Source organism: Protomyctophum bolini (genome assembly GCF_963924005.1).
Source record: "Protomyctophum bolini genome assembly, chromosome: 22".
Lineage (NCBI taxonomy): Eukaryota > Metazoa > Chordata > Actinopteri > Myctophiformes > Myctophidae > Protomyctophum > Protomyctophum bolini.
In genome coordinates, this window is record NC_137883.1 from 10409406 (window position 1) to 10433254 (window position 23849).

Sequence of the window (23849 nt, forward strand, 5' to 3'; positions counted from 1 at the left end):
AGACACAGACAAAAGTTCGACAAACTAAATCACTAGAAAACACGAGGAAACTGACGTTCACTGGGAACAAACACTGGTATATACTGGCTAGAAGTGTCTACTACCACTGTGGTTGATTTAACAATCTGGCGCTGGTGATGTGGGAAGGCCGGGTCTTTATAGGCTGGAGTTGATGAGCTGATGGCAGGCAGGAGCGTAGATTGGAATGAAGGGACTGGAAACAGGTGAGCCAAGTGGTAAATGGAGCCAAGCCTATGCCCACACACACGCCCACACATAGCACAGACACTGACAAGACAGAGACAGACAAGAAAAACACAGCCCTGCCTGGGACTGTGACAGACGGCCTTTACTGCATGTCTTCCCACCCCATCTCTCTCCCCATTTCCTGTCAGCTTACTGTCTGTCCCTCCATAAAAAATATAAAATAAAAGGCGAAAGCCACAAAAAAAAAATTAAAAACAAAAAGGAACAGTTAAGGAATAGGACCATTAAGAGGGAATCGTTAAGGAACCAGGATGGTTCAATCCTAAAAGATCCCAACCATACTTCTGTCTGTCTGTAGTCCCTGGACAGCCGCATTAGATGCATGTTGGAACAGCGTGCACATTGTGTAGTCCACTCTCTGCACAGCGTGCATGTTGGCTTTCACTTCTTCACTGGGCTCTTTGATCTAACAATAGGCATGATTTCACAAGCAATCACTGGGAGAGATTATCTAAGAGGTGACAATCCCTGTAATAACGGGATCAAAACAGGAAATGTGTGTGCGTAGTGGTGGGTTAGTGAATATAACGGGACTGTTACACTACAGAACATTTTTAATCTTTTGCTCAGACGTGAAACCCGATTTGTGTTAAAAGACAATTTGTAGATGCAGAGTATCCCAATGCAGTTGTAGGTTTATTATAATTTATTACAGTTACATGGTGGACTGTAAAAGTCTAGAGAAAGGTTGAGCTGCAATGTCTGAAAATGTAAGTCGTGCACAGTAAAATTATCTGTGTTACTTTCACTCTGAAGAGTGTACAAAATACAAATGGAACCAAAGGAACACTTAAGATGCCACACTCTTCAGAATTAAATTGATTGTTTAGGCCATGTAACCACGGTGGAAGATTTATTTAGTTTGAATATACAGTAAATGGATTTTTTTGTATTTTACAAAAATGTATAAAATGTGAAGATGTTTCACACGCCTGTTTTTGAAAAAAAAAAACGCCAAACGTCGTATCAACTCTTCCATAAAACGCTATTACACAAGGGACGACGTTCAGATGTTCATGTCCCAATAGTGTATATAAATAAAAGCACCAATGGACACATCACTGACAGGACTTTCATTGTTACATTACAAGCTATGATGACATCGCTCCCAGAGGAGCGGATTCTTCTTCCAGAGAAATGATCGAGACAAATGTTGAATCTCAAGCGTGGCTTTATTTGTGCAATGCTGGGGTTAAGTCTACAGAGACATATAAGCGTGATACAGATTGTCTGAGGCTCATCTACCCCGACTTTGGCTTTTATACCGTCATTATTATCCCTCATCTTTCAATACATCTATGATTCATAGATGTATTTGCTCGTTTACATATGACATTTTCCCTTCAATGTCAATGGCGTTTAATGTTTTGATGTTTAATATTTAGCAGAATCTTGACGTAATTTCTCTGTTGATTGTCAATGGCTCATTTTGAGATGTGTGGGGACAAAAGCTGTATATAGGAGGGGCTAGTGCCCCTCAAAAACACATCATTTTTCATCGTGCTCCTAAAATAATTTGTGTGCTACTAGACTTTTCAATTTAGGAGCACACGTGCTACTTGGAAAAATGCTAAGCGTCGAGCCCTGTCTATGAATAATGTCATGTTCTTAAAGGACCACTTCACCACTTTTCAACCTATCTTCATATAATAGGTCCTCACGATAAAATGGCAAGTTTTTTCCCCCCCGACTCAGTCTGTGTCTCATAGGAGGGCTGTGAGCAGTTCAGAAACCCATCCACCAGTGACATCATCATTAGGCAGATGATTTTTTTTTAAACAAGATTATTTTACAAAAATGTTTAGATTTGTATTATCGTGAGAACGATGGCTTCCATTTTCGCATTGCAACTTTTCAGGACTAGAAAGCCTGCTGTTTCTATTTGCTTTTATTCCCCATCGATGATGTCACTGGTGGACGGGTTTCTGAACTGGCCACAGCCCTCCTATGAGACACAGACTGCGCCATCTTTTCATGATTATTAGTGAGGACCTATTATATGAAGATAGTTGGAAAAGTGGTGAAGTGGTCCCAGTTTTCACACTTTTTTAGAAATGTTTAAAACAGCAGATGCGATGGCCAAAATGTACACATGGCTGAAGCGGTTAATGCAGGGGTATTCAATTAGATTAGGCCGGGGGCCACAACTGTAGAATGATTGTGTGTGGGGGGCCGCACAGTGTGCGCGCGAAGCGCGGAAATTTGTGGGTTCTCAAAATGCTTTTTGTGCTCAAACACGAAGATTTATGTATATTTCCGAACAGTAATGAGCAGGGTAATATGCCTATACAGGTATATGCCACCTTAGAATAGATGTAGGCCTAGACCTATTTGACAGTGCATAAACAGCATTGCTTTGACATTAACGACCATCAGCTGGACGGACACACACACACACACACAAACATTACATAGAGCAGTGATTCCAAAGTGGGGTTCGGGGTCCGGGGACCCCCAGGGTCCTTGAGGCAGTTCCAGGGGGTCCCCAGGGAAATGGTTTGGAATCAAATGGACCCTTATGGGTCTGTAACTCTGAGAGTGTACAAATGGAACCAAATGGACCCTAACAGGGTTTATTATTGTGAGAATGATGGCTTCCATTTTCGCAACTTTTCAGGACTAGAAAGCCTGCAGTTTCTATTAGCTTGGATTCTCCATTGATGTCACTGTTGGGTGGGTTTCTGAACTGCCCACAGCCCTCCTATGTGACACAGACCGAGTAGAAAAAAATGTGTCATTTTATCATGATTATTAGTGAGGACCTATTATATGAAGATAGGTTGAAAAGTGGTCCTTTAATGATTACCGTCATTATGGTAATCTCACAATTAATATCGCACACACCATACCTGTAACTTTTATTAGCCCTATTATTATTCTCAAAAAAAAAACATTTTTTTTTTTTTTTTTTTTTTTTTCAAAATTCTTCCAGGGGCCACAAGGAGGCGCTCCGCGGGCCACATGTGGCCCGCGGGCCGCCAATTGAATATCCCTGGGTTAATGTATGGTCTGTAATAATACGTAATCAAAATCTACAAAGTAACTACCGGTAGTAACTAAACTTAATAATTAAACTTATTGTAGTGGAGTAGAAGTAAAAGTAAAGGTACTGAAATGTGTTAATACTTAGTCTCGTAGTATCAGTAAAAATGCCTCAAAATTAAGTACAGTACTTGAGTAAATGTACTTGGTTACTTTACACCACTGCCCAATGACCGTCATTAACCACCAGACTTACGCCTATCTGGCGAGGTCCACAGGGTCCCATGAGAACACCTTTAACCACCAGACTTACGCCTATCTGGCGAGGTCCACAGGGTCCCATGAGAACACCTTTCTATCCTATCTGGCGAGGTCCACAGGGTCCCATGAGAACACCTTTCGTGAGACATTTGTTATAAGTGTTGTGTTCTTGCCAATATTGTGGAGCCTTACATAACCATTTAGTGACATTTACTCGTCAAGTAATTTCCCCAAATTCAAGGCACCACTACCAAAAGTTAACTCTGAACTTGGTAGATCTGCTTTTAGCTTCTGTGGCCCTAATACATGTGATGACCTGCAAATTACATTAAAATTGACCACATTTGAACCCTTGAGTCCTTTTAAAACCTTGGTGAGCATACCCACAATATGTAACTGTTTTTAGATCGTTTTGAAATTTGTAATTTGTATACTTTTTTTTTGTTTTTTCCTTTTCCTGATCTTCTGATGTATTGTGATGTTTTTCTATACGATATTGTATTACTCAACGACACTAAAAATGAGTTTAATTACTCAGTGAAATTTCGAGAATAAATAAAATTTGAATGAAAAATATTTATACAGGAATAGATTTACTGTGCTAGATTACATTTTCCTTTAATACTCTCTCTTACCATTTCATTGATGCCACAACACAGTCTTTCCCCACTCTCATGAAAGGCCTGTAATTTATCTACACAAAGCTCTACACAAATGCCTCCGTCTGCTATTTTCAGCGAATGTTCGCTCGGACTGGAATTGGGATTCTACTATCTAGGGTTTCACAGTGGTCCCCAAACCTTTTTGGCCGTGCACCCCCCCTGTTACCTCCCGACCTAGCTGACCTAGGAAATGTGGCTCATTCCCCCAGCCGAATGTGAACGAAAATAAAATCCTGGGTACCGAGGCTAATAATATGGTTAACTCTGAGAGTGTATGAATAGAACCATTTTGTTCACAAACGGATACATTTACATTGGGGATTGTACTGTGCCTGCTATACAGTATACCTGTAAAGCATAGAGCACCGAAGTCCTGACGTAACTCGCTCATCCCGACGATTCCCCTGGTTCGCGGAAGTAATTTCTCTATGGAGAATAACATGGGGTGATCTTAATATCGTCTACTATAAGCGTTGTGGTCCAAAAATAAACACGCTGTCTCTGCGTTATTGTTAGGGAAGTGTCTCTGTATCGTTTGCAACAGTCAGTCACTCATATATGATACAGTCTGCTTCTAGCGAAAATCTAACTAATTCAGCAGCAGTAACATTAGCGTTTTCTCTCTGTCAGTTGATTCTTCATATCCATATGAGTGAAGCGGCCGGGGTGACATGTTTATTTTTCAAACAGTTGTTATATGAGGCGATCTAAAATCGCCTCAATGGGGATATGATTCAATGCAACTAAACAAATACATGAACCTGGGGACTGACGCCCTCTACTGAAAGTGACGTCAGACTTCGGTGCTCTATTATGAACACGTAATAATAAGCACATGTAATAATTGTGTCCGGTTAGCTCAGTCGGAAAGAGCACTCCGCCTTTCGACCGCAAGGTCATGGGTTCGATCCCGGGCACCGCCAACTCAGCGTATGAGTAGCATGGCTTGATGTCGTGCGGTCAGTACTGAGAGCTGATGGTAGGTGTTGCGCTCCACCTCAGCATTCCATCTCCCAGAGGTCTAGCGCATTGAAACGGACACTAGCACCCTAGCTGATACCGACAATAAGCCTCTCTGACTTATACTGACTTAATAAGCCTAAAACCTTCACCTTCAGTGATCACACAGCGTCAGTCAGTGCCGATGAACATATTGGAAAGGTTACTCGTTTGATTCCTATCACGTTCTTATCTATTCTATTGTCCAACTACTGCGCTAACTGAGAGAAAGAGAAAGAAAAAGGGGGAGAGAGAGAGAGAGAGAGAGAGAGAGAGAGAGAGAGAGAGAGCACGCCCTGGGGTTAAGCATTGAAGTGCTGTATCTGAGAGAGAGAGAGAGAGAGAGAGAGAGAGAGAGAGAGAGAGAGAGAGAGAGAGCACGCCCTGGGGTTAAGCATTGAAGTGCTGTATCTGAGAGAGAGAGAGAGAGAGAGAGCACCCTGGGGTTAAGCATTGCACTGCTCAGTGATGTTTTAACCAGTGCAGATTACATGGTCTAATGACCGTCACTGAGGTCCACATGGCAATTTGCATTTTCAACAGGTTTCACGCATGCATGGCTCGCACGCACACACTCAAAACATACGCACACTCACACACTCACACACAGAATTACACAGTATACACACACCAACAATAGATTCTGTAAAGCCCTCATTTCCGAGGTCTAGCTATAAGCCCCAGTGTTGTAGGCAGGGGTGGCACATGGTGAACGGTGAACACATTTGACTGTATATGCATGGCCTCACTGGCTCAGGAGGTGGAGTGGCCATCTAGGAACAGTAAAGGTCCCCGGTTTGATCCCGGGCTCCTCCTCTGGTTTAGTGCTGAACTGTCCGTGAGTAAGAACCTGAACCTCTCCCCGTGGTTGCTGTTAAATAGTTGCCCACTGCTCCTATATAGCCAGGATAGCTCTCACTACTAAGTTTGACGTCGTAGAGCAACGCAGACTGCAGTACACCTAATATATACTCGCCGGTACGGCGGTGTGTCACGCAAGCCCACAACATGTCACATCGTGACGCATTGTGAGCCTTCAGCAATCATGAGCAATGTGACGACAAGCCTTCAGCTTGTCACATTGCGATGCGCTTTAAGCTACTGAGCTTATAGGTCTGCAATTTTTCGTGCTGGACACAATCGTATGACTACCAGGGGTCAGTAGGCCTACATTCATTAGTATGGCTGGGGCGGGGGTGCTGGGGGTCTTCCTTCCTGTCTACATAGTACATACATGGCCGTAAAAAACTATTACCTAGGGCTGGGGTGGTATATGGAATTTTTATTGCTGTGGTAAAAAAGCAACGTGTCCTGGCGGTTTGTCGGTTAACGGCACCAATTACAACACAAATTCAGTGCACAGTAGGCAACGCCTCTACAATTCTGTTTGTACTCTAGGAGAGAATCTCTCCCCTCCTCTTTACATAATCCTGGAGAGCACACTATGTCTGCTGCTTTTCTACGCCACCGTTGCACAAACTACAAAGTATAATAAAAAAATCCTTCTTGATTATTCGATTAGCCTAACATGTCGGTTATTGTTTTAATTATAACCAATAACTTATTGGTTATAAAACAATCATACCGTGTGAAGTGAGGAATAGCTGTGTGCACTCCTCAAGACGCGTGACTGAACTTCTCACCCTATCTCTAAGGGAGATGCCAGCGACCCGTTGAAGAAAACTCATTTCGGCCGCTTGTATTCGCGACCTTATTTTTTCATGACCTACACTTCAGTCCAATGTATGCATGTCCAATGTATGTATGAGCAAAACCCACACAAACTACCACATACAGTATACCTTACAGTCAGGTGTTTTGACATGATGCAGATCACAACCAGTACCAGGACAGCATGACCAACATCCTAGTGTAACGATCTGATTTCAAAGCCGGATGTCCTGTGTGGGAAACCAAACCTCTACAGCTCAGTCAAAGGGAAATCCCCCTTGACCTTGTTACATGGCTTCTGGGCTACAGGTATGGATGCTATGCTCAGTGCTCACAGAAAGCCCTAAAACAACCGAGGCAAATGTTTTAAATGATCGTGATTTGTGATATTGATTTGAAGACATATCGCCCAGCCTTGTAGAAACTTAAATGACCTCACCTTTGTCAGTTACAGACAGTGTGCTGTTGAAATACTGTTCTTCCAGTGTCCACGAGGTGTCGTTCATTTTGTTGGAAACCCCACATGAGCCCTGGCAGTTCACTTTGATGGCTGGGGAGAGAGGAAAGCAAAGAGGAGTCAAAACATTGTTTGTTCCTACAATAAATGCTAGCAGTGATAAAAAGTTAGCATCAGAATTATTGTCGTAGTTTAAACTGATTTGTAGTCATCAGGCATAAAACCACAAGGCAGAATAAGGCTTGTGGTTTCCTGCCAGATGACTACAAATCATTGACTACAGCATGACGAAAGTTACCATCCTCTCCCGACTAGGGATGGGTCCGATTAATCGATAATCGTTAATATGACCCGAAATAATCTTTATTTTTTATTTTTGGAAAGGCAATATTGTCATCCAAACAGGACAGGGCTATAGGCCTACCAAAGTGTGCCTGGGATGTGTCTGTATAGCTGCTTGACTGAGAGGAGTGTGAGTGACTGAGTGTGACTGGAGATTGATTGCAATCAAGATACAGGTTTTGAGGATTTAGCAGGTGTTGGGAATTTACCTAATAAGGCCTAGGTTGGGGTTGCTATGGTGATCAATTTGCTCAACACTGGTCCAGGGGCCACCAGTGGTTCTCATAAAAAAGATGGAGAGAGTAAACAAATGGACCCTTATTAACTCTCAAGAGTTCAAATTATTGTTAATCATCTACATCAGGGGTTCCATCAGGGGTTCCATCAGGGGTTCCCAACCCCCCCCCCCCCCCCCCCCCCCCCCCCCCCCCCCCAAACGATTAAACGATTCATCGTTAATATTGAATTATACAAATCGATTTTCATTTTGGACACATTTACACATCCCTACTCCCGACCGGATCATAAACCCGAAATGGAATGTTGCCCAGGCCAGCTGAAGTATAGTAGCTAAAAAATAACAAATTGAATGTTTCCAGCATAGAGTTAACCAGTCAGGCAATCCATAAAAAAGACCGATCATTTTTATTGTTGTAGCCAATTTATATAGTGCTTTTCTAGATACTCAAAGTCGCTTTACAAAACTAAACTAACAAAAGACAGCATTTTAAGAAAATGACTAGTTAAAAGGTTAAAAACTAAGCAAACAAAATCATTAAAATTGGGATTTGAATTTGATGGGGAATGCAAGTCTGAAGAGGTGGGTTTTGAGGGTGGTTTTAAACAAGGCAAGGGTGGGGGGGGGGATTTGATGTGAGCGGGACAAGCTGGGATGTGAGCCTGTAACTCACATGCTAGCCGTCAGCTAATCAGATTCAAACCGTTCCACAGGATCTAATTTGATCCTCCGATGATCTGACACATCCTGACCACAGACACAAAGCAGATTACATGTTTACGGAGCGGTTGGGACTCCACGTGGCTCCGTCGACACAGTGTGAAAAAACGGACCTTTAACACAACTGCGCGCATTAATTAGCATGAAAATGACCCAATCGAGCACACAAATCACAGTGGTATACTTAATCATAGTGCCACTTGAGCGGCGGTGGGAGCCTTATTCTCCTCTATAGTGGTAAATAATCTATCAAAAAAAGACTGTGGATTATGTGGCTGTCGGCAGATAGAAGAGGGAGTGTGCAGCCGGCACCCACATAATTGTTACTGAAATGAAAGTATCCAGTAATCCGATTCTGAACCAGTGATCTTGTGGTTGACATGTTGGAACATGTTTTCATGTAGGAATGATAATGCAGCAACAACAATGATGCAGAAACTTATGGATCATGATTCATACCAGTGACCTTAGTGTGGACGAACTTGATACAGTACATGCTCCTACTCTGTGCCTTAATCCCACGTACAATAACGCGATGAGACTCTTCTTAATATCCATACCAGCTGATATGCTCAACACTTTATGTCTATAACTTCATGTAGCCTGCATACAATTGTTTGTCCTTTCTCCCCTTTCTCTGTCTGGAAACAACAAAAAACTATTCATTTCACCCACTGTTTTACACCTGTAAACCTGTGTTGAGACAATAAAGATGATTCTGAAGTTAGATAATCTTATGGCTAACCTATGGTATTGATAATCTTAGTTGCAGACTCAGGACAGTAGCCTATACTGTATCTCACACACACACACACACACACACACACACCTCCGTTGATCTCCCTGTCATGACGTGAAAGCCTTTTTTCATGGTGGCAAAGAAATGCCGAACAGGACACAGGGTTGCGTTTCTCTCCATTCTACTTGAAAACTGATTCCCACGCTATCATATTTCCTCATGGCCTGAAATCGTCACAGAAGGCATGAGGACCGGATACTTAGAACGAGGAAGTTATTGTTTAGCGCACTACAGTATTCACACTTTTTTTTTTTTACAAAGATTGTTAAAGACAGATAGTTTGCGAATTGGTAAACAATAACATATGGCACAAATAAATAAAAACTGCAGCAAAAAAGGGATGTATATTATACTGACTGTGAACTGTGTGTGGTCACACACACACACACACACACACACACACACAAACACACACACTCACACACACACACACACACACACACACACACACACACATACGACAGATGGCAGCACTCTTCGCTGGCAGTGGCAGAGCTGGTTATTGGCACAGTTTGGAGGGGGTGTGGTGTGGCAGGGTTGGGGGGAGGACATCTTCTGCCGGTTAAAAACAATAACCAAAATGTGTGTCGCACTAAAGGCAGTGCTGCCCTTCAACCTAGTCACTGTTGATGTGGGCATTAAATAAAATCCATGCAATCTGCTTTTGCAGCCATCTGCCCTATTTACAGAGGGGTGCTATGCCATTGTGAGACCCCCCTAGACAACCCCCACCCCACACACACGTGTCCACGCACACACACACACACACACACACACACACACACACAGTAGACATCGCAGAGCAATTAATTAATTAATTATTATTAAGCTCGCACGTAATAACATCCGTTATTTCAAAAGATAAGAGCAAAGATTACAACTTTATCAATTAAAATAAATAAACAAACAAACAAACAAAAAAACAAATAAATACACTTTTAAGAAGCAATGAAAATAGCAGATAGTAATAGTGGTGCGTTGTGAGCTTGGAGATCTGCTATTTTCACTAGTTTGGGCACCGGGCAAACATCTAATCTCTCTTTTGGGTCTTGAGCTAACAGATTTGGGAACCACTGTCCTGGAGTATTTTGCGAGTTAAATGAACACTCAGGATTTTACTGTGTACGACTGTGTAAAGGGCTCAGCCTTGAAAAAGGTCAGAGCAGGGATAATCTGTTCATATCCCCCACCACAAGCAGCAGGGAACCTGGATACTGCAACAGAGTGGAATATAGTCTAATGCCTAATCTAATGCCTGCCATAATGCCATATCACCTCTGTCGGAGGGGAACCTTGTGTATGTCCAAAACCAATACTTTTCAGGAAATGCATAAAAGAGAACCAGTGTTCCAATAGGTAAAATGTACTGTAGTCTCGCATGGCCAGACTGTTGCCTCTTGCAATTTTCAAATGCTTCGAATTCCGTCATACAGTCTGGAGCACGGAAGCTCTGATCATGAGTAAAATATAAAGAAGTGAACCCTCCTTTCCGTCTTTACAGGCGCACACATTTATCCTAATATTAATAGAAATCATCCAAGCATATAGATTATAGATGCTTCTTAGCAGAAGATCAACATTGGATTTGGACACACACCCCCAGCCCAGAACTTAAAGGAACAGAGACTATACTTACACAAATATCCAACAACAGTAACTATATGTGATTAATAGCCTACACAACACCCCTTTACCCCAGTTAGACCCCAAAAATCAACAGTCAAAAAACAATTGTGTGTAGCAAATACACAATAAAGATATTTTAAATTATATTTTATATACATTTAAATACCTGAACTATACAAGCTCACAACATGTCATGTGGCGATGTGTTGTGAGCTTTGCGTAACGCTGTCATACGATACGACAACGTACAAAATAGGGCATTGATTTATGAAAAGAAATAACATAAAGAGATGAAATATGGAGATACAAGTTTTTTTCCCCGACAGCGACGATAATAGAAGGGGCACGTATGGGCCAGATGGAGCAGTTCTAGTAATGAGTGACGATAATAGAAGGGGCACGTATGGGCCAGATGGAGCAGTTCTAGTAATGAGGCACAGCGGTGACTATAAGGATGATGTGTTGCCACATTCTGTTACACACAGCCAAAGGCACTCTTAGATTATATTCATCTTTAATTATATGGCATATTTAACCCATTCTGACCTGAGATCAGATTCATACGAGGTTTCCCCTGAACACACACTGGTCTGATTAACCCATTCTGACCTGAGATCAGATTCTAAAAATGTCAGTCGTTCTTCGATTTTTCAAAAATAGCAGACCTACAAGCTCGTAGCGCGCCACTCGGTGGCGCGCTATGAGCTTGTAGATCTGCTGTTTTTCAATAGCTAAAGCATGACATGATGCTAAACACCAAAATGGGTGCCCGGTCAGAATGGGTTAAGAACAGGCTTTGACCCAACATACTTCCCAATTGAGGATAGCCTAGTCTCCAGTATCCAGAGAACTGTCTATTCTACAATCTTCGAATGACCGTAAGGAAGCATTTGAAAATTGTGGGAGGCAACAGTCTGGCCACACGAGACTATAAGGATATAGCCAAACAAAATATAATAAATCACAATGCACACAAAAGGAAGGCTAAAATTAAAAACACGTCAATCACAATAACATTCTGAAATGATAAGGTTACGAGAAACCAAATAAAACAATAGATTAAAACGCTGAGGTTATTAAAAAGGAGTGGACTTGGCAAAGAAAGAATATGGGACAAGCTCAGAGGTAAATGCAAGAGAAAAAGGTGACGGGCTTTAAATTAGAATTTAGAATTGTCAGCTGTTGAACAAGACTGTACCACATAAATCTTGGCTTCCCTATTGTGAGGTGAACATCCATTTTGGTGTCAAAATCGCATTTTGGGGGCCTAATCAATAATTAAAACTATTAGAACCAAGCCATTCTACTTAATAGTAAACAAAAGTTACAAATGTATGTACTAGTACTGCATATATGCGTGCCTGTTACTAGTCACAACAACTGCCCTCATCAAGTCACCTTTCCAATGTGGCTCTCATTCTGAAAGGAGTCTACACTGTAGATGGAATAAAGGAAGCTAAGGGCCCAAGTATAGACCCCCAGGGGACCACGGTCAGCTACGTAAGTATGTAGGATGTATTGTAAGTGGTTAATGTGGCACATGAGACTATTCCAGAGCTAGAGGCAACAACAGAACATGCCTGGTCACCTTTGCTTTTGAGTTGTGATTAGACTTGTTGCTGAGAGGAGTGACCTGAGGCTAGAATGTGGAATTAGCAGATCAGAGATGTATTGTGGAGCTAATCCATATATGAACAAAACGTAAAATCAATCGGTTCTGTTCTGTATTTCACTGGTAACCAGTGCACTTGGGCTAGACTCAGCTAGAGTGATGTGCCGTCTTTTCCTTTTAAAGAAAGAGTGCAACTATACTTTTGTTTGCGACCACAGGACGCATTTACTATGGCATCTTGCATTTCTCGTCAGTGTGTTGGTTGGTCACCCCAGGCAAGCCTGGTGCCCAGGTCAAGATGACATCACGTGACATCAGCCCCCATATATTGTGTCCAGGTCATTGGGACATCACAGGACATCATCAGGGATGGATACGTCATGGTAAAAGCGACCTGCTGTCGTTTAGCCCATATATGGAGATCCCTGATGTCATCAATATTGGCCAGCATGTATAATGTATAATATCAAATCAATAGTCCTTACTATGAGTAATAATGACATCTTGTCGAGTACAAAAGACATGCTGGCTCCGCTGACGAGCAAAATCACACACTGATCCACAGCTGTGGATCACACCTTTGACATGCCAGCTGGCAATAGTAGCATCGGAGCCGCAGGGCGTCTCTCAACAGAGAACTTACAATGAAAACGTTTAACTTTACCTCAGGGAAAGAGTGAGTCATAAAGGCTAATTGTACTGTGCCGAGAGGCTGGAGGAGAGACTATATATTGTGATCATCTGACTCAGTTGTGTGTTGGCTGGATCTCCCCGGCAGTAAAGAGACGGTCCAGGTGCACTGCTTGGCTCAGTGACTGTCTCTCTGTCTGTGGAACATGAGGGTAGGCGTGGATGCTGTCTGCTCTGCTTATCACAGCAACAGGACTGTTACAAGCAGTATCAGACTGTGTGGGCAGATAGCGCCAGCCAGGAGGAGAGATAATATGATCGATAGCCTTCTGACGGCAAGCAAGAGTGCTTTACGATGACTGCTCTGTATTGTATCGCTTCAAAGGCTTTGCGTAGGCCGTGATTTCCTTATGTGATGTGGAAATGGTGTGTGCGTGCGAGAAAGAGACTGTGAGAGAGAGAGAGAGAGAAAGGGAGATTGTCTGTGCAGTGTGTAGTGCATATTACAGTAATATTATAATACTTAGATTGCCTATTATGGACACACACACACACACACACACACACACACACACACACACACACACACACACACACACAAGGCACTACCCTCCTCGTGAGAAGCAGTTAGGGCCAGGGATCAGGAGATAGCTCACGTTGTAACTCTTGTTACAAATAAAGTTATTATTATTATTACCCCAAATCAATGAGGACTTGGGGATCAAAACGGAAACTCTAGTCTACAGCATGTGACAACCCTGGAGGGATAATTGTAGGCCTACCTTCAGTTTTTGGTGGTTTTAATTCCCCAAGGCATCTATCTGTGGATAGGATAGATTAGGAATAATTCTCTTATATAGTTACACCTTTTTTTGAACAACTCATTTTGAACAACTCCTTCATTCCTGTGATCCTCAACCACCCCTCTCCCTGCACTGGAATTTGGGCCCTTGGGGGCAACCATTCTGGATAGAATAGTAAGAATACGTGCCTGTTATAAGCAATACCGCTGTTTGTTACTGTATGTCACTCCTTCACCATGACAAAAGGCACTTTTACTTCAAACTGGTAAATGGCGGTTCTTTGCTCATGATAATGACCACACTGGCCATCGTGTCAATACGAAAGATCAAGAGCAGAGAAATGGTTGTTGTAACAAAGGCTTTCCACTTCGTGGCCATGCAACACACAGCCCGTCTCCATCAGTCAGAACTTGACCTCAGTGATATCACTATATGGCATCACTGAGTCAGCATTTGTGTGGCGGCCATGGTGAGCAGCAGTGGTGGAGGAGGAACTATTCAGATTTGTTTACATACTGTAAGTAAAAGTAGCAATACCGCAATGTAGAAATACTCTTGTTACAAGAAAATGTGCAGCATTCACAATTTTACTTGAGTGAAAGTACAAAAGTATTGGGCATTAGTTTGTATATACATCAAAGATGCAATTATAACCCATCTATAATGGATAAAGCCTTGGCCTGGAAGAGGTCATCAGGTGGTCCCCAACATTCTGAGAGTGCTTCGACCCAGTTGGCAGGTCAGCAGTGATAATTGGCCAAATCACTGGCCCTCTCATCCAGGCTGCCAGCTATTGTCCTTTCTCTTATGCCAGAGCCAACAGGAGTCCTGCAGCCTAGGGTCCTCTTATGTCTCACCAAACTATACGTTTGTGCGGTGTGCATGCATTCGTCCTTGTCCACACTTGGCCTTACTCTGCTGTTTTCGAGTCAAAGTTGGTTCAAACGCCTTCTCTGCTCAAACGCCTTCTCTGAAGGCTCAAACGCCTTCTCTGCATCTGTGTCACTTTCGTTGTTGATGCCGTTGAAACTGTCCTAGCGAGTCTCTCTTCCTCCCCTCCTCTCGGGAGACTCTGGGGGTATTGGTCATTTGTACGATCTGTAGCTTGCGTGGTGCCCTCTTGCGAGTGCTGCAACAGGGGTTGTTGGCCCCAGCTACCCCATTGAAATATATCAAGAGTAAAAGTACTCAAAATCTTTAGAAAATAGCCAATCATCAAACCTAACCCAAAGTATAGATATATAGAGCTTAAGCATTATGTTTTGTGTTCCAAATCTAAATCTTGAAAGTAACTACCGGTAGTAATTACAATTTAAAAATAATTGTAGTGGAGTAGAAAAGTAAAATTATTTGCCTCTGAGATGTGCCGTAGTGAAGTACAACTATAAAGTATTGAAAACTTGATATACTCAAGTAAAGTCAAAATACAGTATTTATTTCCCACCACTGAGGTGCAGTCAGGGACACTGCGCCTGAAAGAAATGGTGTCGTATTTGAGGAATGATTCTGCTGATGATCTCAGGCACAACGGAGCTACAGTTTGTTTAAATTCGGAACAATGCACACTGAGGTAGACTGTAGCCATTTATCCTTCAGCCAAAACACGGAGCAGGGAAAGTACCCCAGACAAGGCGAGAACTGTGTCTATAAGATGACTGAGATATCTTCACAAAATGGGTCAAGAGGATTTAATGAGATTAGGAAGGGCCTGGTGAATCTCTTGAGAATCTATGAACTGTGAAAAATAGAGTTCCATAGATGCCAGGCATGAATACCAGAATAATAAAACCAAATATATGCTTTGTAGGTAAAGTGTTGCGTGCGACACATCACTCCCCAAAAAAGTTAAAGAAAATAATAATAATAATAAGTTGCAAGAAAATAACCCAAACTGGCATGTTCCCTCAGCCCTATGTTCAAGCCCAAGAGGACTGCCCATAATTCCGACATCCCATTACTCCGACTATGTGGCTAGGGTTAGGGTCGGGATAGTGTTACTCAGTCGGACCAACATGTCGTCGGAATAATGGGTTGTGACATGGCACTGTTCACTCAGCACCTTTTTTAAGTGGTGCAACCACTTAAAAATCAGCAATGACTGTCATTGCTGACAGTCATTGCTGATTTTTAAGTCCCCATGTACTGTACTGTATGTCTGTCTGTCTAGGGTACCACTCATAATGGTCTGATTTTTTGTTTTACATTCTAAATTAGACTAGAATTTTTAAGTACAGATCTCAAACTCGAGTGTACAGTTTCCAGTTTTTTGAGTTTTGAATTCTAGATTGTTCAACATGAGATTTTCTTTATTATTAATTATCATACAAATTCCGATAATCACAATTCATAAATAATCCGATGATCAGTTAATAGCACTCCTTTTGAGTCCTGAGTGAGAGAGACAGTGAGCGAGTGAAAAGAGAGTCAGGTACACATGGTCTCTTCCTCATGAATATACAATGTGACACTTAACCCGATAATGAAAGTATGTTTGCTACAGTTCGCCGTGATGAGTTGTAACATGGTCAAGTTTAAGTGTATGATGCACACTTTTACAGATAAATGCGCGCCATGAAGCATGAATAAAAACAAAGTAATTATTTGTAGCCAAATTAAAATATAGAAACTCCGATGAGTGCACCCTTGTCCCAATCTTTATAAATACCTGTTTTTACCCCTTGTGTGTCATACCCTGAAGAAGGCAACCCGTTTCCCGAAACGTTGGAATAATAAAGTTTATAGTATCGTGACTACGAGCTGTGCGGCCTCTTTCCTTTCTTAGTCAAAGTTTTATCTCCTGCGGTCAGCACCCCCTCACTACTGGTGTGCACTCCTACCTTTTTGTTTGTTTGATTTAGGAAAACTAACATAGAAACGAGGTCCCGATCACTTTTTTTTTGCTCCCGATCTGCCAATACCGAATTCTTCCGATCCGATATTTATATTTTTATAGAACACTTATGCCATATCACAATAGTACAATATCCAAAATCACAGACAATATCCAGTCTAATATCATGATATGGATATAATATTGATACTAGGGATTTTGTTTTTTGCTCCTGATCCGATTCCGATCATTTGAAAATGACGTGATCGGCCCCGGAAACCGATTGTAAAATCAAAATGCAAGAAGTGCTCCTCGTTTCACTGTGTGCTGCCTGGATTTAGGCAAATCAATACAGATCATACCAAACATAACCTAGGTTGTGTTGTGAATCCGTGACCATAACCACAGTGGGGTCAGCTCAGACCCAGTATGTTCCCTCATTATCAGAGCCAGGCCTTCGTGGCATCACTATAATGATAGCAGGGCAGCCTTTTTGCATACCATGACACTGAAGGAATGCCGACCTACGGACCCTGAAGACTCAGTCAATACCTTTACATACCACGCTGATGCCGAAGGAATGTGGCTCAGTGGACCGTATTGACTCACTATGAGGCCCAAGTGAATGGCCACACTGATGGTGGCCATCAAGCTGTGATGGCCACTTTGTCAACTCAGCACCGTCTGAGTTACATGATACCGATGCGGTGGGGATCGGTTAATCTATTTGGAAATGGCAACATGGTTACTGTACAGTACTTGACACATGGAGTTTACATGGTCCACATTCCACTGTCCTCTGTGTTACGACTCGAGTGTAGCTTCATGCCCAAGAAATGATGAGGCTGATGAGGGAACATAGGGTTGAAGGAATATAGGATTAGGGAACGTAGGGTTGACAGAACATAGGTCTGAGGGAACACAGGGCTGAGGGAACAAACTGGGTTGAGGGAACACAGGGCTGATGAGGGAACATATATGGGCTGAGGGAATATAGGAATAAGGCAACGTGGGTTGACAGCACATAGGTTTGAGTTTATTACCTCAGCCCTATGGTAAGTAGCCTTGCCGAGCCATGAGGCCCATAGGGCAGGAGCCTATCTCCTGTTTCTGTAGCGTGAGGCAACGTGATGTGCAGGTACACCCCCTGGACATGACGCTAGTATGTCGCAGGGATTTCCCCCCAATCCAACCCTTGATGCTGAGTATCAAGCAGGGAGACACTGGGTCCCATTTCTTTGGTATGACCCTATGGGCTGAGGTAATAATAGAACAAACTTTAGGGCTGAGGGAACAAACTGGGTTGAGGGAACATAGACATGCTCCCCAAACCTGGACAGTCGCCAGGTTGCCCCAGTACCCTAATACGTACAGTATAGTGCTGTTTTTAAATTTGGTTTTATTTTGTGTTTAACACTTCACTGTGTGAAGAGGATTATTTTCTTTGCCTTGTTGAACGCAACTGAATAGAGCGCCGCCGCCGGCCAAAGACATGATGTCACTCTCTCATCCCTTGGTTCATGGAAGTTTTCTCTATGGAGAATAACACATGCATTCCTCTTAAAATCGTCTCATATAAGCGTTGTGGTCCAAAAATAAACAAACTGTCTTGGCGATATTGTCGGGGAGGTGTCACTGTATTGTTTACAGACTGTATTTCATACAGTCTGTTTCTAGCGAAAATTTAACTAATTCAGCAGCAGTAACAATAGCGTTTTCTCTCAGTCAGTAGATTCTTCATCTCCATATGAGTGAAACGGCCGGGACAATTTCTTTATTTTTCAAACAGTTCTTATATGAGGCTCTCAAAAATACATGAACGTGTGCCCTCTATCGATATTGACGTCAGACGTCGGTGCTCTATAGTTACAGAACAGAACGTAAGCCATGGTATACCACCCCATTCCATAATATACACCAAACATCTGAGACGTGTTTGCCCAGTTTCTCACACTGTAATAACTCGAGTTAACAAATGGACAACATTAACACAGAGAACGTTACTGTACACACTACTGCACAGAGGTCATGATGTTTCATTCTCTACATCCAGACAACCATGTAATCCGATGATGCATTCTATTCACTGGCCTCATTAAATGTTTAAGTGCTGCAGCACACAATTAGTGCCTCTAGCTACTTTCCCCATATCTCCCTTGGCCTTTACACTGCCTCTGGACAGGACTCGACAAGATGACCGTATGGTCTATTGCAAACAGCTGTAAGGGAATCCTTACAATTCTTACGGCTTAGAATTGTTTGTTTCTTTGAAAATCTATACACATATTTGAATTTTCTTTGTTAAAAAAAAATGTTTTGAAATATACATATTTTTGTAGTTAAAGAAAATATTTTTTTTTACTCGAGTCGTGACCCGTATCCATGACCCACAAACGGGGCCCGACCTACTGAAACAGTGTCTTATTGAACTGATAGACATCCTTTGATCCTTATTCTTGGGACTCAATCAATGACACACATCTTACAACTTCAAACAGCTCATATACTGTATATATTAGGCCTACTATTAATAATACAAGTTTACTCAAATCTGTAGACTTGGTAAACTGGACCCGAGTTGTCTTTTCTTTCTGTCTACAATAAGTACATCAAATCTCTTTGCCAGAAATTAGCAAACCTACAAGCTCACACAATGCAGATGTTACATCACGCAGCTGCCTGCAGAGTTGGAATGTGACCACATCTGTGGTCACTCACCACAGATGAGAACATTAATCTCTACAGTATATATTAGATCCAGAGCCAAACAGGCAACCCCACATGCCCTCTGTGGTCACTGGTCACTCTTGTTCAGCTGAACTCATCTAGATGACAATGAATGAGATCGTACACACATACACACACACACACACACACACACACACACACATACACACATACACACACACACACACTGTAGTGACAGTTCCAACTAGCCAGCCTTCATCAGGCGCACACACACACACAGTCACACACACATCGACTCCACTGATGAACAACTGGACATTCTGCACAGGACAGATGGATTTTCTGCGGTGTCATAAATCTCATCTATTATTAGTAGTCCTCATTTATGTTACAGTTCACTCAGCCTGAGTAGCGCACGTTTCTGAGGCGTCAGCGAAACCAAGCCACTCTCCATCCATATTCATAATAATTTATTAGGAAAATGAATCAATACTAAATGTACTCTGTCTTGAAAATAGTCTGTTGCACTGAACATCATTTGAATTTCTCTCTTCTTTTTATTATTATCAGCATAGTTTTTCTTTTATATTATCAGCATGATTGTAATTTTAATTATGTTTACTGAATTTATACAGCATACAGTATAACAGTGCTACAACCCGCTGCACATGGGCCATATGCGGCCCCTGCTTAATGTACCTGCAGCCTGCAAACATAATTAGTTATTTTCATTGTTTTGAACAGGATTGTAGGTATATAGTATTGTTTGTTTCCGAGAGAATATGGCCTGATGTCAGTTGATTATTAACCACTTACTTATTAATTCACCTGTGATAATCTGTTAATTTATATGTTCTCTTCACATTTTGTAACTTCCTCATTAATCACAATGTTTTTGTTCATTGAGGTTTGGCCTGGAAATGTGGCTTTTTCACTGTGCGTTCCCTTATTTTTTTTGTCGTGAGGTCTCCGTTACTAAATAATAGTACTGACATTATTACCTTGCGGCCCTTGGACTTTTGCTGAGTGGCCCCTGAGCCATCTTAAGTTGAGTAGCCCTGGTATATAAGATCCAACAGAAATACTAACCCACACAGGCCTTTCAGCTGGTAGTGTCTCCAATTGTGGATCAGCAGGTTGCAATTAGGATTGATATCTGCAACAGAGCATCAACAGTATCCTGATTCTTGAATGCTCCATTTGTCTTGAACTTGTCTGTTGAATGCTGTAATACTCGTCAACATGAGACACAGTTTCAGAGATTCGATCGAGTTGTGGCTGAGTATAAAATAGTTGTCTTCTCTTTTTCAAAGTGATTTATTGTTATTTATTTATTCAGAAGGTACAGTGTAGAGCAGTGGTTCCCAAACTCTTTAGATCGAGACCCAAAAGAGAAATGTGACGTCTCCACGGGACCCAGATTAGTGAAAATAGCCGTCTTTATACAGAAACTGACTACGTTATGGTAGTTATGTGCTGTTCTGCTGAGCTTAAAATCGATTACTACAAACACTTATAATACTTAAACTGCTATTTAAGTTATGCATAATTCTAAGTAAGCTATACTCTTGTATAATGAAGTAGGGAATACATTTGCGAGAAGATTTTAAAAGATTTAAAAAAAACTAGAGCACTGTCCGAGAGCACTCTTCCACTGGCAAGCTCTTGATAGCTTTGAATGTCTTCAAAGCGTACACAAAATAAGGTTTAATGAATGATGTAGTCTAAAGTGCATTCCTCCGCCAGCAAGCAATATTCTCAGTCTTGGTCTTAACAGGCGCATTGTTACCAAACAGAAAGGGTTTGTAGCGCATACAGCGAATTGGGAGTTTAATATTGACTGTAACAGCAATATAACAAACCAATTCTCTCTATCAACGGGGTTGATAGAGAGAATTAAGGTCACAAGTTCGATCCCTGCAAGTTTGCAACATGAGTGTCCTTGAATAGGAAACTGAGCTCCAACCCCAACTCTACTCAGGGGTACCACTACTGGCTCTTCAGCATGTGTGCCATGCCTGGAAATTGAATATGTCCATGTCTGACTCCGTATAATCATCCACGTTTTGTAGACTGTGAAATCCCGAGTGTTCATTTTACTTTGAGTGTATGAATGCATTCAAATGTGGTTAAATTTGTACAGTCTCAAAGTTACAAATGGATAAATGACACTGAAGATTTTACTGTGTTAAGTTTGACTGAAATCTGTAAATACACCGTTGTTGCTGTGGGCCAGAAACGTCCAAATGATGGCAAGTGTGAGAAGAACATAACAGCCTATTCAACCTGTTGTCCCTATCTCGGGCCTGTCAGTGTACAGTATGCATTTAATAAAAACAAACTATCTATAAACTCACAACAAGCTTGTGTTGTGAGCTTGTGGATCAGCTACTGGCACTGTGTCTTATGTTATGACACACACACACACACACACACACACACACACACACACACACACACACACACACACACACACACACACACACACACACACACACACACACACACACACACACACACACACACACACACACACACACACACACACACACACACACACACACACACACACACACACACACACACACACACACACACACACACACACACACACACACACACACACACACACACACACGTTAAAATCTGACTTCAGCTTCCCGTTCTTCAGTTATGATTTACAGAACATCTGTTTCTCTTAAGTTTCAGTTCTCAATTATGCTTAGCACAAAGGCTCTCTACCTTTTACAGTCTATGGCCTCTACAGGTTGTACAAGACTTCATCTGTATGCAGTCAGTGCATTTTGGATAAGGGACATTTTCATGTTCACCAAAACCTGACAATGACCAGAAGCCAGCAGTAGACAGACAGCAATGCTATGTAGACTGTGAAGAATGGAATGTGTGACATTCCACAGGCACTTCAAGAATCTCTGCACCATCATACAAAACCTCCTCCTCCTTCATCAACAACATTACAGCCTCGCTCCTTTGCATGCCACTATATGTTTACAGCAGTGGTTGTCAAACGTTTTCATGGAACCCCCAAATTTATATCAGATATTTTTTGGGGGCGGGCCAGGAACCCCCGTACATGATTTTGATGTTAATATGTTTCAGATTGTATCACATAGGAGGCTATTGGAGTCCAGGACATGCTTCATTGTAATGTAGACTTTAAAACCAGGAACAGACTTCGCTTATGCCATATCACAGTACAACATCCCAAATCCTATATGATATCTAGGGCTGTATTTTGCGTGTCTTAAGTACCAGGTCTTATTCCCTAACTTGAGTAAACTAAAGACCTGGAGGCGTGATCAATGCCATTTGGCTATTCTGAGTGGCCAAAGAGCATTGATCACGCCTCCAGGTCTTTAATTTACTCAAGTTAGGGAATAAGACCTGGTACCTAAGACACGCAAAATACAGCCCCTAGTCTCATATCATGATGTTTCCCCAGTGGGAAATCTGGGACTCAAACGTATACAGGACAACTTGGAGATTGTAGTGAAACGCACTGATTCCGCATTAGCCCCGTTGCACTGAAACAATCACATCGCCTACGTATCATGTAAATCAAAACACCACATTTCTCCCCTGCTGTGCTGGGTGTAACCATTTCAACATGGATCAACTCTTTACTCAACATTTTACTGATACAACCAACAGCCATCGATGACAGCAGGAAACAACGTTTAATTTCTTTGAAAAAGAGTGACTCGCTCTGGGATTCTTAAAAAAAGCCCTATCCTGGATACATAACGCTGTAAACTATAGGTTTAGACCATGAGTCCTGACTGAGGTGGTTGAAGGTCATTCTCCAGCTTGGGAGCCAGGAGAGAGAAGAGTCTAGGTCAGGACACAGTTTGAAGTATTGGCCAGGGTGTCAAAACACTACAGAAGGGGAAGTTGTTGAGTCACCCTTCCTCGTAACATGTCCACAGATCAATGGACATACAGTCATATTCCAGACAGTACGGGGGAGTGACAGAGGAAGAGAATGGGGAACAGATACTGTAATACGGTCGCTATGGCATGTGCAGCCCTCGCAAAGAATCCTCTTAATGTAGTAGACCTAAATAACAGAGCATGGGGGGTTGGTTATAATGTAGTAGACCTAAATAACAGAGCATGGGGGGTTGGTTATAGGGGTCAACGGATCACCCAAGCGACATAATCCCAATCTGAGAGGACAGGTGGCGGCGACAATGCTCCAAGATTATGCTACGGACAAGGCGAACAGCTAAATGCTCTGTGTT

General features: G+C 42.1%; 1 protein-coding gene across 1 annotated transcript in view; it reads right to left on the bottom strand.

Annotated features, from left to right (window-relative positions):
* arrdc1b (arrestin domain containing 1b) overlaps positions 1-23849 on the bottom strand; it is a 53066-nt gene that overhangs the window by 20985 nt on the left and 8232 nt on the right. The window contains exon 2 of the mRNA XM_080755726.1: positions 7282-7392. Within this exon, the coding sequence (XP_080611852.1) occupies positions 7282-7392 (111 nt within the window). The remainder of the gene's footprint in view (positions 1-7281; positions 7393-23849) is intronic.